This window comes from Mytilus californianus, unplaced genomic scaffold, assembly GCF_021869535.1.
Source record: "Mytilus californianus isolate M0D057914Y unplaced genomic scaffold, xbMytCali1.0.p SCAF_9, whole genome shotgun sequence".
NCBI classification, from domain to species: Eukaryota; Metazoa; Mollusca; class Bivalvia; order Mytilida; family Mytilidae; genus Mytilus; species Mytilus californianus.
The window spans coordinates 95,948,372-95,965,807 of NW_026262745.1; the positions used below are offsets into that span (position 1 = coordinate 95,948,372).

The 17,436-nt window shown below is 34.0% G+C and overlaps 1 protein-coding gene across 2 annotated transcripts in view; it reads right to left on the reverse strand.

Moving 5' to 3' along the window:
• The window catches only part of LOC127714174 (stomatin-like), a 28,342-nt gene that overhangs the window by 5,462 nt on the left and 5,444 nt on the right, over positions 1–17,436 (reverse strand). Inside the window, exons 2-4 of one of the 2 annotated variants that reach the window (XM_052220190.1) lie at positions 11,244–11,285; positions 4,703–4,839; positions 841–913 (exon numbers count right to left, since the gene is read on the reverse strand). In XM_052220190.1, coding sequence (XP_052076150.1) covers positions 841–913; positions 4,703–4,839; positions 11,244–11,285 — 252 coding nt within the window. The remainder of the gene's footprint in view (positions 1–840; positions 914–4,702; positions 4,840–11,243; positions 11,286–17,436) is intronic. The other variant, XM_052220191.1, reaches the window with a different exon arrangement.

The window sequence follows — 17,436 nt, forward strand, 5'->3', positions numbered from 1 at the left end:
CTAGATTCTACTGTGTTACAACTCTAGATTCTACTGTGTTACAACTCTAGATTCTACTGTGTTACAACTCTAGATTCTACTGACGAGGAAAGGTAACACTAGGCCACCGAAAGTTGAATTTTTAGTTCAGTCTAGGTGGCCGAGTGGTCTAGAGCGCTGGACACAGTGCATGCGGTGTTGTCACGATATCCCAATACCATGAGTTCGAATCCCGGAAAGGGAAGAGCAAAAATTTGCTTCCGCAAATATGCAGATTTAACATTGTTGTGCTGATATTTAGAGTAATTATATACAAAACCTGAAACGCATATACATTGCGTATAACTGTAAATTTTCTTTTTTAAACGTTAAAAATAGGAAGCCATTTAGAACTCTGTTTTGTCGTTAATGAGAGCAACATGTTTGGTAATAACAAATTGGTTTAAATAAACTTGAAGTGTTATTTTTTTCTATTTTAATTCAAATTTTAATTCTTTTATGAATATAGCCTGTCAGTCCATAAAAATCCATACGGACTAAATAGTTAAGGGCTATTTTATCTCGTTATAAAGTTTTATAAAAGAATTACTGTACGGTATGTAGTTTTAAATCATTAAGTGTATGGTTAATATATAAAATAAACATTTTAGCATTATTTATTAAAACATGAACTAGAACTGAGTGTATGAATTGTATTGTTCAATTTAACATGCTTAGTTATACTTATACATAAATTATATACTTCTATGGGATGCTGAAATAAAGACAGAAGGAAGAGAGTATCGACATTCCCGTTGCAGAATCAAGAATATTTAGCTATTGTATTAGCAAATCAACTGTTTGAATATCTAATGAACTTACCAGGTCCTTTCGCCCCTCCTGGCAGTACTCGACCCAACCGAAAGATGACCGCTCGTTCATACTCAGTAACAATCTGAAAAGGGAGATCATTTGAGGTTTAGTTATTCCTGAATTGGAATTTCACGAAATTTAATTTATCTAAGAATTGAATGCTTCCTTTTACAATTTTATTAGGGTGTAAAAGCGTTGAACGAAGCACATTTTGTATAAGATTTAAAAACGAACAACGCTTTTTATACAACCCTATAAAATAATAAAAAGAAGCATTCAATTTTTGTAACATTTGTATGCTACAACCATGACATCAAGAGTAATATCAATCATTTCGTTTATTTTCTATGCTTCTTCTTCTTTCGTAGTTCCCTACCTGTTTAGGAGCACTCGGATGAGACCGATAAATTATATTAAAAGTATCTGTACATATTAAAACACATTTAAATCCTTTGTAAAATATGAATTAACAGTATCCTCCACCATAATATCCAGTGTATATACAACAAGTCGTGAGTTTACATTATAGCATCAATATAGGGACTTTAAAAGTAATGTATAATAGTTCACAGTGTTACTATTTTGAAATCTAAAAATATGCATTATTTTAAAATTGTCACGGATAGGCTGTTGTATTTTATTTGGAAATAAAATATGATATTAGAGTGCCTCACGATTGTTGTCAGCCAATTAAAATTAGATTCTAATGAAACAATCGTGTAATGAAATTATATAGTATTAGAGAAGATAAAAATAAAATGTATAATAAATCAATAAAAGTAATAAAAGAACGAAAAGAAACGTGATTTTTTTTATGAATGGTATTTCTGTTTTATAGTATTTTTGCTAATGAGTAGTTACATTTATATAAATGTCTTTTAAGTTATTTTTTTACTCTTTATTAATGAAAACTATTTTCATTACGTGTTCAATTCATATACATGCTCATCTTTTATTGGCAGAAAGACGAATCATTTGATTTCTTAGAATGCTATCATTTCGTATGAAAGCAACCCATGTCATATGAAAACAACCAATGATATATGAAAGCAAACCAAGATTATGAAAAACTGATAAAACGAACCCAGTGATCCCTCTTTTTTTGACTTTTTTTTTTGATTCAGTATTAACAGTTAAAACAGATGTATAATTATGTACAAATCTAAAAAATAAAAAAAAAAAAAAAACACCGGAGGTGATTATTTGGGTGAGCCACCTTAAACGATATTACTAGCATAACTGCTCAATGTTCCTAAAATCAGACGTCAGCACTCTATTAATATAAAAACAAGGAGATGTCGTATGGTTGAAAATGAGACTTCTATCCACTATACAGACAAATTAAAGGGAGGCAGCAATCCCAACAAACCTGCTTGCACATAGCACAAACAACAATCCCTGCAGTCGATGAAAAAATAAGGAAATGTGGTATGATTGTTGATTGTTGGTAATTAATGCCACTTTTGGCACTATTGGGTATATCGTGGCGGTCAGTTTTATTGGTGGAGGAAGCCGGAGTGTCCGGATGCAACCATCGAACTTGGGCAGGAAACTGACAATCCTTGTCAATTAAGATTTGAGTCGACTGCACCTTCCACGTCCGGGATTGGAACTCACAACCTCAATCTGACAGACTAATGAAACAATAGATGAACCACCTAGATCGCGGTGATTTCCTATGAGACAACACAAAGTTTACTGAGAGTTATACAACAATTATATCCAAAAACACTATAAAAATAAGGAGATTTAATATGAATGCCAATGAGACAACTAAAAACTAGAGATTAAAGGTGTACAGTTCTATCACAAGCAAACAACTTAAATTGAAAATAGTAAAGTATAAAAATGATGATGATGGATGACTGCTAAACGACCAGCGGCAAACTAATATGAATATTTACCCTGCTTTGTACTGGACCGACATGCTGAGCCGGATTTTTAACGTGCTAGTTCACAAGGTAAGTCCGCAGTCTTTGCTCTTACTCCTTAATGCCGCGTGCTTAGCGGAGAAGCAGCAAATTCCAATTTTAAAGTCTTTGGTTTGACCCGGCCGGGGTTCGAACCCACGAACACGCTACCACGAGACCACCGAGGCGGTTTAAAGTATAATGACATTCAGACACATTTAACTGCATCCACCACAGGCGCTTATCTCAGAAAAAAAATCCTATATACCTTAAGGAATTTTTTTTCTGAGACAAGTGCCTGTGGCATCCACGCAGCACTAACAACAAACTGCAATTAATATAAAATATAAGAAGATGTAGTATGATTGCCAAGGAGACGTGTATCACAGCTTATTAAGTAAAACCTGTACTCAATCGATATTAACCCTTCAAAATGACAAATTATGTATATGAATGGAATGTGTAATTGCATCCGAATATTTCGATTTAGTAAACAACCGTAAATGTATGCCATGTATGGAAGAATGATTTTTAAAGGACCTTAAATCACCTATTTATAGAAATCATGATAATTAACCGGATTATAGGATAATTAGATAAACATTTAAAGAGAGGGTCACGATGAGGTTTTTCGATTACATTTTTCAACAGAATTATTTAGTTGTTTCAGTAACGTAAAGTAGCAAACATTTTAATACTTCATGCATATTCAGGACTTCTTGGTAGCGTGTTCGCCTCGAGTGCGGGAGGTCGTTGGTTCGAACCTCCGCCGGGTCAAACCAAAGACTTTAAAATTGGTATGTGCTGCTTCTCCGCTTAGCACGCGGCATTCAGGAGTAAGAGCAAAGACTGGTCGGCTCGGAGTCAGAATAATGTGTCCGGTTAATGTGACATGTCTTCCTGCGAACTGTTACCTTGTGAACTAGCACGTTAAACATCCGGTTCAGCGTGTCGGTCTAGTACAAAGCAGGGTTAATATTCATATTACATTGACATGTTCTCGTCCTGAATATGCATATTAATTTGCCGCTGGACGTTAAGCAGCCATTCATCATTATCATCATCATCATATTCAGAACTTAAAAAATAACAAGAAGTCCAATTGGTATATTCAGCAAAGTGGGTCGACAGGGATGCAGGGCGAGGAATTTGGACTGCCACTGCTTGGGCTTGTTAGAGGTAGAAATGTTGTCAATCCTTTGATGTCCAAGCATATCTGGTTTACAACCATACATATTTAAGGAGTATTTAAATTAAAATATATTAGTTTATTTAATAACATCATTGTTATATCACTATCTTAGACTGATTATACGATTATCACGGGGAAAATTGTGTTTATGTTAATATGTCAAACTACCCAAATTAGCCAAAGATGGTATTCATTGATATTAGGTATGCCGTTTACATATTACCCTTTAAATTATCTTTCCTGTCTGTAGGTTTTTCAGTTAAGCTTTAGTTTTAAGTTTTATTTTGCTTTGTGTTACAAACAGTATACAATTTAAAGACCTCTGGAAGGATTATCATCATGAACTGGCATATTGTCAATTTGAGATCTTCTGATTTCTGTGTTACATCGGTCCTTTTAAATTAATGTGCACAGAAATGTTTGAATTCCAAACAATTCAAGGTACACTACAGTTCCAACACAATGTAGGTTTGTGTAGTGAACCCTACAGTTGTCGGTTCCAAACTTTTATGAGAAGCTTAGTCGTGTGCCTGTTCTGGATCTATACTGACACAATTTAGACAAACCCGAAAAAATTGTTCCTTAAATAGGAAAAACATAAGTCCAAATAATTATGACGTCTTGAAAGGCTGTTTTATTTTTTTTGTTATGACGCCTTCCTAAGACGTCACAGCATAAAAAATAAAAAAGCCTTTCAAGACCTCATAAATATTTGGACTAGAAAAAACATGCCCTTTGGAATTATGGATATCTGACATTTTTGTCTTACCTTTATTGTCATACATAGAGAAAAGGGGAAAAATAAGGCAACAAGAAGGTAAGATAATCCCATCAGTATACATCCGCAGCATCCAATCCCGTCATCGGACGAATCCTGCATATTTCTCTGGTCACCCATCTGGTAACCTACAAAATATATATAATGATACTTTTTATTACTCAATATAATTTACCTGACTGGGTATGGCTTGCATGATGGAAAGGTATAAGTGTGTGATGTTTTATTCTAAAGACTATAAACATCCTTATAACGATCCTTGTTCGTTCGAGCCGCTAAAAACTTGACAGAAGCCAAAAATATCAAACATATTTTAAGAAAAATACAAAACAAAACAAAAGGGAATAAGCAGAACAGTAAAAAAATTGTCTAAGCAGAACAGTAACAAAATGTATAACTTACTTTTAAGGTCACCTTTTGTAAGAAAGGGTTTACATATTATAACAAGAATACGTGTCCATAGGACACGATGCCCTTTCGTGGTGATCTCATTTCCATATATACTCAGTGAACTGAAAAATCAGGGTCAAAATCCGCAACTTGGCATGAGCAATTAATATTCTCACATCATAATGAACATGCGTACTAAGTCTAAAGTTGATGTGATAGTAAACCATCTTAACCAAAAAGTTCTACCTGATACGGACGGACGGACGGACTAACGGACGCAGAGACCAGAAAAAAGGCGATGTTAATTTTATGAACTGGAAATTTGCAAACAAATTATAACATTTAAATCGTGCCAGTACCAAATCGATGAGTTTTTTTTATACAAAAAATTATGTGATGCATAATTAATTTATTAAAATACGAGTCTTACTTAAATATGCATGTATAAAACATTTGTTTGATATCGTAAGCACAAGAGCTGATAAATGCAAGGAGGAATATTCCTGATTATTGTTGTATGTTTACCCTGACCCATAATGTGGGGATTTTAAGTTCAGGTCAAGGTTGATCCAATTAAAGTTTATTCAAAATATTTTTGAAAAATAAAATATTACCATCATTATACTTTTCCTTTTTTCTCTCTCTCAAAATAATGCAACACTTATAACTGACATAAAATAGTATTTCTTGGTCTTAGTTTAAAACCTGACGGGGGAAAATATTTGAATTACAAATTTTTGGTTCTTCTGAGATAAAACAAAAAAAAAAAAATTTTTTTCACTTCACGGGATTTTACAAATAACTGTAAACAACAACATTAACAATTATATTCAAAAACAAATTACGAACATCTTTTCACGCTTGGTATAAAAACACGATATCTGTTATATATAATAGAAATTAATTTTAAAACGCATTTCTTTTTTACGTTTAATATATAAACATGATTAACACTCTCAACTGAGGCGTAAGGAGTTATATAAAAGGGACAAAAAACTTTCACGAAATCAATATGGTTGTCATTTGTTTAAATGCAATCAATATAACAAATATTTAACTTATTTATTTAGTTATTAATATTCAGCCATTTATATTTTGTGTCAATATCAGTTATAATTAGTATCGACATTTTTGCAATGTCAAGGTTAAATTTGACATTTTGTTTATTTCATCTATTCATGTACACGCACATTCAACTGACGAATTAAATAAGATGTGGGTTTCATTTCTGTAAAGTAAACAATTTAATATCCCAAAGGAACTTCTTTTACGCATGACAGATGCGGGTCCAGGATTAAAAAAAGGGGGACAAGGCAACGTTAGGAGTTGGACACACAGGCACTTGTCTTTGAAAAAAAAATTACCTATATTCTTTAATTTGTCTCTGAAAAAAAAATTACCTATATATATATATATAAGTAATTTTTTTTTTGAGAGACAAGTGCCTGTGGTTGGACATGTAAAAGATTTACGCATTAACCATAAAATTTAGCTCCATAAGGGAGACGGTCCGATGCCCCCTAAATCCGCCTGTGCACGAAACTGGATCACTTTTATTTTGATTTTTAATGAAAAATCCTATACTGGAATGAAAACTTCAAATGTACATTTTTTTCCTGCAAGTCAGTATGAAGGGGCATGTGGCACGCTTATAAAAGATCATTTCCTAACAATTGCGTGGAATATATTTGTTGATAAAAAATAATAATATTGAATGATCTTGAATCGAATCGTATGTATTTGTAACTTGGTTCTCCAATTCTTTCCACCACACATTTGAGCTGAGTACGATAGAAATCGACCTTATGCAAATGAATATCAATACATCTGTTAACTTAATTCGGGTTCAAAAAATCTCTATGCAAAGTCTGAAACTGCATGTTTGAAAATTAAGTTTTTTAGCTCCCCAATAGAAATGCGGTATGTGAACCAGTTATATTTACAAATCACAACATATATTACTACCGCCAGTGAAGGATTGGATATAAATATGTGTTTCCCATCATTCTGGTAACCTACAATCAAGTTATTGGGTATGCAGTAAGTTTTCATCACTATAATGAATGGAATAGACATTTTGTTCAGATTTTAAAGTAATAGAGGCAAGAATTTATAAAAGCATTATAGAAATCACAGAATGCTATGACAAATAATTAAGCTTCATCATTATAGAAATAGATAAATTACACGTTTCCGTAAATATGGTAAAGCATGTTTATATTTAGACGTGTAAGATACAAAACTAGAGGCTCTCAAGAGCCTGTGTCGCTCACCTGATTCTACTTTGATTTTGGAAATCATGTACAAATAGATTAAAATCATAACAGATACCCTAATAATGAGTGAGGCCAAATTTGGTTTAATATTGGTCCTGTAATTTAATAAAAAATCCTGGTGGCCATCTTGAACAGTAAATCGGCAACAAAGTAGCAACACTTAATCAGCACCTCATAAGAAACATTTATGCCATGTTTTGGTTTCATTCCATTCAGTGCACCTCTAGAAGAAGCATTTGTATGTATTTCCCATAGGGTCGTATGTTAAAGGAAGTCCCCCCATTGGCGGCCATCATGGATGAAGGATCAGCTTCAAAGTAACAAAACTTAGTCAGCACCTCATAAGGAACATTCATGCCATGTTTGCTTTCAATCCATTCAGTATGTGGTTCTCTAAAAGAAGACATTTGTATGTATTGTCCATAGGGTCCTTTGTTAAACATTGTCCCCATCTGGCAGCCATCATGGATGAAGGATCAGCTTCAAAGTAACAACACTTGGTCAGCACCTCAAAAGGAACATGCATGCCATGTTTGGTTTCATTCCATACAATGGTTCTCTAAAAGAAAACATTTGTACGTATTTCTCATAGGGTCCTATGTTAAACTAAGTCCTCCGCTGGCGGCCATCTTAGATTATGGATCGGCTTTATAGTAACAACACTTGGTCAGCACCTCATAAAGAACATTCATAAAATGTTTGGTATCATTGCATTCAGTGGTTCTCTAAAAGAAGACATTTGTATGTATTTCCCATAGGGTCCTATGTTAAACTAAGTCCCCCGCTGGCTGCCATCTTGGATGATGGATCAGCTTCAAAGTAACAACACCTGGTCAGCACCTCATAAGAAACATTCTTGCCATGTTTGGTTTTATTCCATTCAGTGGTTCTCTAAAAGAAGACGTTTGTATGTATTTCCCACAGGGTGCCATGTTAAACTAAGTCCCCCGCTGGCGGCCATCTTGGATTATGAATCAGCTTCAAAGTAACAACACTCGGTCAGCACCTCATAAGGAACATTCATGCCATGTTTGGTTTCATTCCATTCAGTGGTTCTCTAAAAGAAGACATTTGTATGTATTTCTCATAGGGTCCCATGTTAAACTAAGTCCCCTGCAGGCGGCCATCTTGGATTATGGATCGGCTTCAAAGTAACAACGCTCGGTCAGCACCTCATAAGAAACATTCATGCCATGTTTGGTTCCATTTCATTCAGTGGTTCTCTAAAAGAAGACATTTGTATGTATTTCCCATAGGGTCCAATGTTAAACTAAGTCCCCTGCTGGCGGCCATCTTGGATTTTGGATCGGCTTCAAAGTAACAACACTCGGTCAGCACCTCATAAGAAACATTCATGCCATGTTTGGTTTCATTCCATTCAGTGGTTCTCTAAAAGAAGACATTTGTATGTATTTCCCATAGGGTCCTATGTTAAACTAAGTCCCCCACTGGCGGCCATCTTGGATGATGGATCCGCTACAAAGTAACAACACTTGGTCAGCACCTCATAAGGAACATTCATGCCATGTTTGGTTTCATTCCATTCAGTGGTTCTCCAGAAGAAGTTCAAAATGTAAAAAGCGGACGACGGACGACGGACGACGGACGACGGACGCCAAGTGATGAGAAAAGCTCACTTGGCCCTTCGGGCCAGGTGAGCTAAAAAAAGCTGTTCTAATATTGCGTCGATTATCAGGGTTGGGGTGTGTGGCGTAATGCCTAACAAATGAAATATGTTGTCGACCAAAAGGGGGCGAATGTCAGTCATTCCTGAATACACCACTGAAAAACCTTTTATTTTGTGTATACCATTTTCCATTACATTACTAGAAAGAGTGGGAGATTGCGTTAAAAAATATTTGTGTAAAGAGAGAAAAACGACGCTTAATTCCATATAGGAGTGATTCTTTTTCCCTTTAACTTTTAATGGCATTTAAGTCTGTTGTTTATCATTTGGTATATCAACATCAGCATTTGAATTTGGAGGTTTGAAGAACAAAAAACAATTTCAAAATTAACGCCGATTAAAAATATCCAAATATATTTACTCGGTTTTACCTTGAAGTTTTAGAATTTACATCTTGACCTAAATAAAACCTGGTTTCTGGACAGAAGATAAAATAACCCTGGCTCACGGTAACTGTCAAACAAAAGAATAAAATGGATCCTATAGTTGGCAGTAAATTATATGCCCTAAACACCATTTCAGCACATTTATCAGGCATGGACCTTACCATATGTGTCTTGATGAAGAAAGAGTATTTTATAGAGCTTCAGAAGAAATTCCAACTGTGCTAGTTAGAGTTAACAAAAAATATAATCGGCTGAGTATGCAGTTAAGTAAATTGCAAGCATATCTATGCAGATGACAAAAAAAAATAATGCATTTCTTGTCCGAGGGAGAAGATTGCACATCAGTACATCTTTATGCATAGAAACCAAATTCTTATGAAGAAAATTTTAATTTCTGCAAAGAATTTGTCAAGCTTTATATTCTAAGGAAAGTTTGATTAAGCTTGATATTCTACCGAAAGTTTGATTTTCATTTTCTACGGAAAGTTAGATTAAGCTCAATTTTTAGTGAAAAGATATTTGATCATAAGCAGCAGCAGTATCACATCCACAGACATTTAAAGCAGACGGTGCTTCTCCGTTCACTTGCAAGAAGTCAATTCTATAAAGGTTGCTACGCAGGCTTTTAAAATGAATCTTATGTAATTTCTTGTGAAAAATCGCTTAATAAAGCTATTTCATTAAACCATAGCTAACATTTACACAAAGTACATTTTTTTTCCCAATATGAATAGCAATTTACCACTTGCAAGACAAATGGTTAAAAGTTTCTGCTGTACAAAAAGGTAATTTGAACGCATCCACCAAGCCAGGGAAATGGTCAAAACGAGATACTTTGGCGTCCAAATTAAGATTTATCTAAGGAAAGTTTGATTAAGCTTGATATTCTACCGAAAGTTTGATTTTCATTTTCTACGGAAAGTTAGATTAAGCTCAATTTTTAGTGAAAAGATATTTGATCATAAGCAGCAGCAGTATCACATCCACAGACATTTAAAGCAGACGGTGCTTCTCCGTTCACTTGCAAGAAGTCAATTCTATAAAGGTTGCTACGCAGGCTTTTAAAATGAATCTTATGTAATTTCTTGTGAAAAATCGCTTAATAAAGCTATTTCATTAAACCATAGCTAACATTTACACAAAGTACATTTTTTTTCCCAATATGAATAGCAATTTACCACTTGCAAGACAAATGGTTAAAAGTTTCTGCTGTACAAAAAGGTAATTTGAACGCATCCACCAAGCCAGGGAAATGGTCAAAACGAGATACTTTGGCGTCCAAATTAAGATTTACAGATTCAGGTATTTGAATTTACAAGCGATTCCAGAATATCGACGGTTTTCTAAAAGTCAAAATAGTACCAGTCGGAAAGACACCCCTTCACCCAGCCCGTAATAATTTTCCAATTCTATGTGAAATGAACTGTTACGATCTTATTAATACATACATACATGTATATACGTGTAAAACTTAAAAAAAAACTTAATACCAATTTTCAAGAATTTTGACTAGTCACAAAAACAAATGAAATGGGTTCAAATGATACATGAACTTGCACATGTATACATTTATATAGCCCATTTGTGTAATATCTGTGACAGAGACATAGTTTTATCTCTTTTCTGATTCATACAACATAATAAATGAACTTTCTTAAGCATCATGCTTAAGAAAATTCATTTATTATGTTCTGCATCTATAGTGTAAAAACAACTGTAGATTCCAAAAAATAGACATATATATCCCGTTTAGACCACTTTAAGACCACTGTCCAAAACTGATAAAAACTTACTTGAATTATTATATGCAGAACGTACAAGGATCGACTTTTCATCTAAAAATACAAGTCTAAAAAATGTCAAGATTGGAGACCTCATGAAACGTCTCTAAAAATAATCTTTTGGCGATTTTTAAATAAGAAATCGGGCACAAATGTACTTCTAGCGTCTTGAAATCAGTTGATAAAGGACCCATTGGAATAAAATAAACTACCAGTCCAGAGATTGATCATTCTGTGTTGCTTTTGTAGGATTTCCGATGAAATCACTCGTAGGTTGGTTGAATATTACTTGCTAAACGTGCATTATTGTACAGTGGCTCCCCCTTAAGATGAACAGTGACCAGGCAATGATCACATACAAAAGTTAAATCAAAAGAATTGTAATTAATTGACATGATTAATAGTAATATATATTCGTCATATAAGATACCGTCAAACTTCAGCGTTTCAAACAAAATTTGCTTCGGAAGCGTTCAGCGCCTTTACCAATCAGTACACCTCACTATATTCCGGTACCCTACATCTAACATTGTATAATCTACCGAAGTGTGCCGAATGCGCCTTTACAACCCTAGAAAACGGCACAAAAAAGGAATTCGATTCTTATTATATCATTTTGATGCAAAAAACAGGAAATTATGAGTTCAATCAATCTTTTCGTTTGTCTTTTTTAATTATTCCAACGCATTGTTGTAACGTAGAGAGCCCGTGCCGATGTGGGCGCCAGCTGCGTTGCATTGGGACAAAAACGTCAATTTTAAACACCACGCGATTCTTAGCAGCCAATTAAATGATGGGAGTGTGATGAGACATCTATGTTGTGTGATTAGGAACAGCTAAAGATGATAAAATGAATATGTATCACTGGTCTTAACGTGAGCAACCTGACAAAATCAGTTCTTTTGGTTTGAAATCTGCTAAGTCATAACATATTTAATGGTTAGCAAAGATGTGCATTGGTGTGTGGATGTATAACGTCAGGCGTGGGTCAAGTAATTTTTAGAGGAGGAGTTTCACTGGGTTCCACCTACAAAAAGAAGGTAGTTTTCAACCTAATTTCCATCGATTTTAAGTAAAAAAAAGCTAGAGTTTCTACTCCTGGACCCTATCTTGATCCGCCAATGAATTAAAATCAACATCAAGCGAAGAAACTTTAGTTAATATTCAAGATAAAAAAATATCCTGGTAGAACATGTAGAATATTGGTACGCAGCCGCAGATTTAAGTGTTATCATGAGACCAACAAGGTGGCTGTTCATCATTGATGAATCGTTTTTAACACATGGCCACATATATATGTATATATAAGTCGCACAAGATGATTAGTTGTTAACGGATTTCCTCACGTACCATACAATATGCGTGTGTACTTGATTACAAATATGCATGCGTAAATAGTTTTGATCCACAAGGTCTCGACAAAGAATTAGACATATTATGACATTTCAATTTTGATATATTTTTAATTGTCTAAGAAGAAAAATAGAATCAAAATAAAATCATTTGAAAAAGAGCCAGTGTAGCTGTTTCAAAACGGAAATTGTCATAACACGCCCTTCTACATATGGTCTACTTTCAAAACACAATTAGTTTGTATTATGAACATATGAAAGTGACAAATGCAAAAAAATGTATGTCTGTATACATAGTTAAAAATATAGTACAAATAAGTTTAAAAAAATATAGTATTTATTCCATTCGATTGGTACGAAAATTGAGAATATACAGTGGCGGATCCAGAGGGGGGCGTAGAGGGCGTACGCCCCCCCTTTGCTTGAACTTTTTTTTTTTTTTTTTTTGTAAAATGATGAATCAGACTAGACTTCGTGAACTTTGCCATTTCCCGGTCGTGTATTTAATTTTTATGCGACAATTCTTTACTTATAAAGATATTTTTCGCTCGTATTTACTGTAATATATTATTGATTATGTCAGTCATGTGTTTCGCTACGGTGGAGTTGATCAGTACGTTTGAAACGTCACTCAGTCATTTTTATGGAAAGCCTCAGCTGTCATATATTAGAGATTTACAAAACGTTATGCTGAAGCTTAAAATGTAAAGTTAAGACAGCGTGATGTTGAATTGAGTCATCAAAATGCAAACTCTTAATTACAATATGCTAAGTTGAATTTGCGCAATGTTGACTTGCAATGACAAGTGCTTTAGTCGTGATAGTACAATGATAAGTCACGATGTTGTGATGATATGCCAAACACAAGTAACGTTCGGTTTAAAGTACATGATGTGAAGTTGACGTTGAATGATGTTAGCTTGTAGATGGATACTGCTCAGTCATCCACATCGACAGCTATGATAACAAATAAAATGAATAGCTAAAATGTATGGTGCTGACTTGTTATTAATAAATGTTGAGCTGAGATAGTACCATGTTATATCATTGTGATATTACGATTGGTCGATCATGCAATCTGTTGATTTAAAACACCATGATGCACAGTTGAAAGTACATGATGTTAAGTTAAGATAACACGATGCTACACCACTATATTGAAACGAAAGGCTTACCATACAATTTGTTGACTTAAAACAACACGATGCAACGTGTTAAGCTAAGATGCTCCCTTGAAACTACACGACGTACAGTTGAAATTTTGTAATGTTTAGCTACGATAGCACGATGTTATATCATTATAATGTCACAATAGGCTTATTATACAATTTGCTCATTTAAAACTACATAACGTACAGTTGAAAGTACGTGATGTTAAGCTAAGATGGCACGTTGTAAAATCATTAGAATGTCACGATAGGCTTACCACACGATATGCTCGTTTAAAACTACACGACGTACAGTTGAAAGTACGTGTTGTTCAGCTAAGACAGCACGATGTTATATCATTATAATGTCACGATAGGCTTGTTATACAATTTGCTCATCTAAAATTACACCACGTACAGCTGAAAGTACGTGATGTTAAGCTAAGATAGCACGTTGTTATATCATTAGAATGTCACGATAGGCGTACCATACAATATGCTCATTTAAAACTACACAACGTACTGTTGAAAGTATGTGATGTTGAGCTATGATAGCACGACGTTATATCATAATAATATCACGATAGGCTTGCCATACAATATGCTAATTCAAAACTATACGACGTACAGTTGAAAGTACGTGTTGTTGAGCTAAGATAGCACGATGTTATATCATCATGACGTTACGAGAGGCTTATCATACAATGTGTTGACTTGAAACTACACGATGTAAATTTGATGTAGTTTGGTCTTGACTTGAAACAGTAAAATGTTAAGTTATAAAAACAGAACGTAAAGTCAAAATAAAACAATGATAGGATGACATGTACTTGTGCAGAATTGAAGATTTTTGGTGTTGACTTCGAATATAGTACAAATATTAGATCGTTTTATGTTAAATTGAAAGACAATAATGATGCGTAAAACATTACAGAATTATGTGAATAGAAACTGCAATTCTATGGAAAAGAATGAGGGACAAATCCCCAGGATTTTTTCTTCTTCATTTGCAAGTTGATGAATATTAATTAAAAATTTAACTCCGGAGGCAAAATTATATACAAAGAAAGTTTTCCATAAATTCATAAAGCAAAAGAATTACCCATCGCTATATATTACACTTGAATACAGTTTTGCCGTATATTTTACATGTTTTGTTTTGATTTTTTTATATAATTAAAAACCAAACTTTTTTTATGAACAATATTTAAGAAAATATTTATCTATGTTTTGTGTTAATATATACAACATACTATTGTGCTTATAAGACTTATGACTGTGAGGGTCAAATTTTACTCATATAAAATCACATCTATGTAAGAGTTATCGGAGAATTTGTATTTACCACTCCCGTTTTCCACGAAATAGAACATAAGAATCTGGAGTCTTAATCTTCAAAAAACAAAGAGCAACTGATATGACAAATAATACGCTTAGCGTAGGATTGAGAGGGTCAGAGCTATATCAGAATGTGACCCCCCCCCCCCCCCCCCCCCCCCCCGTCTTGTTAGAGGTATCTGAAAATTTGAATTTTCTTCTCGACTTAATCGAAAGCGATGCGGACTGTATAGAACGTCAGAGACAGTTTGTCGACTAGTTCGTTGAAAATTCGGCTAGGCAAGTAAAGTAGGTCTTGTAACAAAGCAGGGTTTATTCATATTCATATCACACTTACATGTTCTCGTCCTGATATGCGTGTAATATTTGCCACTGTACGTAAAACTCACCCCTTTTCCCCGAAATAAAACCAAAAAATCTGGACTTAATCAAAACCGATGCTATTTGGATTTCCATAGATTGTCAGAGACGGTTTGTCAACTAGTTTGTTAAAAATTCGGCTAAGCAAGCAAAATATGTCTTGTTCAGAGCCAAGATTTATTCATATTCATATCACACTTACATATTCTCGACCTTATATGCATGTAATATTTGCCCCTGTACACTAAATACAAATACATTTTCATCAATTCTTTTTTATGAAAAGGAGCCTATTTTAAGCACGTTCATCGATTTGACATCCTGTAATTCATGTTTTTTGGGAGTTCCTCGAAATTTATAACACATTCCTTCTGTATTTGCAAAATCGCCAAGTGACGGGTGCCACATATGAAGCAGGATCTGCTTATTCTTCTGGAGCACCTGAGATCACCCCTTTTTTGAGGGTTTCGTGTTGCTCAGTTTTTGGTTTTCTATATGTTGCGCTTAATATACTGTTGTTTGGCTTTTGATCTTTTTTCTCTGTTTATTTCGGCTGATGAGTTTTTGTTATGACATTGTCAGTTTGGTTAAGAGTTTTACTATCCCTTTTGTATCTTTCGCCTTCTTTTATCCATATTTGTGTATTTTTTTTTTTCGATTCTCCCCCCACCCCCCTGAACAGTATAATAGATAGATAAATGAAAACAGAAACCCTTTTCAACAAAAGGAGATCTACAAGTTATAACTCGACGTGACCGAAATTGAAAATTTCTTCCTCATTAGATATATTGCCCTTAGGGTAGATCGGGTGTCTTCCGCCATCTTAGGGAGCTACCATTTGAATTTTATTGAGGGGCTAGGATGATATTTGAAAAAAAAGGCAGGACAGGAGTTTTAAGTAAAAAAAAAGGCAGGATGAGCAACTTGGCAAAACTGACAAGGCAGGATGACAATTTATGTAAAAAAAAAAGTCAGAATAAACTAATAAAAAAAATGCAGGACCGAATAGAGTGAAAAATAAAAAAGCAGGACAGAGATTACAACTAAAAAACGGCAGGACAACATTTTTCATCCTAGCCCCCCCCCCCCCCATAAAAATCACATGGTAGCTCCCTTAGATATTCATATAGCTCAACACAATCAGTCTAGATCTAAAAAAAAATATACACATTTTGAGAGAGGAACGTTATTCATATGTAGTACTTTTCATCTTGATGAAGAAAATTATGAGATTTATCTGATTAAAACGACTATTTGTTTTTGAATACAGAACGTTTTTTGCATATGTTTTTCAACTTTTCTATATAGGGGAGATAACTCGGATAACATTATTTTTTATCGTTTTTTATTTTTTTTTGTTTTTTGCCATGGCATTGTCAGTCTGTTTTCGACTTATGAGTTTGAAATCCCTTTGGCATATTTCGTCTCCAATGATGGAATGTGTAGGGACTTTATCTATTTTGTTTTGAAAACGGAAAACAAGTCTCGTGATCCCAATTTTTATTTCTATTTTTTAACATTGAGTTTTCCATGTATAGTTTATACAAAATCTGACAATACTGCATAACCTGTAGCTTGCAAAATGCTCTGTGGCCCAAACTTTTTATTATGTTTTTCAAAAAAAAAAAACTACATTTTGGCAAATAATTAAAAAAAATCTACCGATTTTAATTTAGACCACACTCATGAAAACTATAAGAGAGAGAGAGAGAAAAACTGTTGACATAAAATAAAAACAAATCTACAAATTAATCAAAGCAATACCAAAATAATTCATAGACTTTAACAATTTTTACAGATTTTTTCTTTTTTTCTTTTTCTTTGAAAACACATATAGATAGAGAGAAGCTGCAAAGAACCAAGAAAATCACTATGGACAAGAAAATAAGTGACGGAAATCATTAATTGGCTTCTTATTATAAGTTATAGGGGTCATTGTCCATTAATGACTTTACTAATTAAAAAAAATAAAAAATTCTCCGAGTGGATATATACATAAACCTGGGC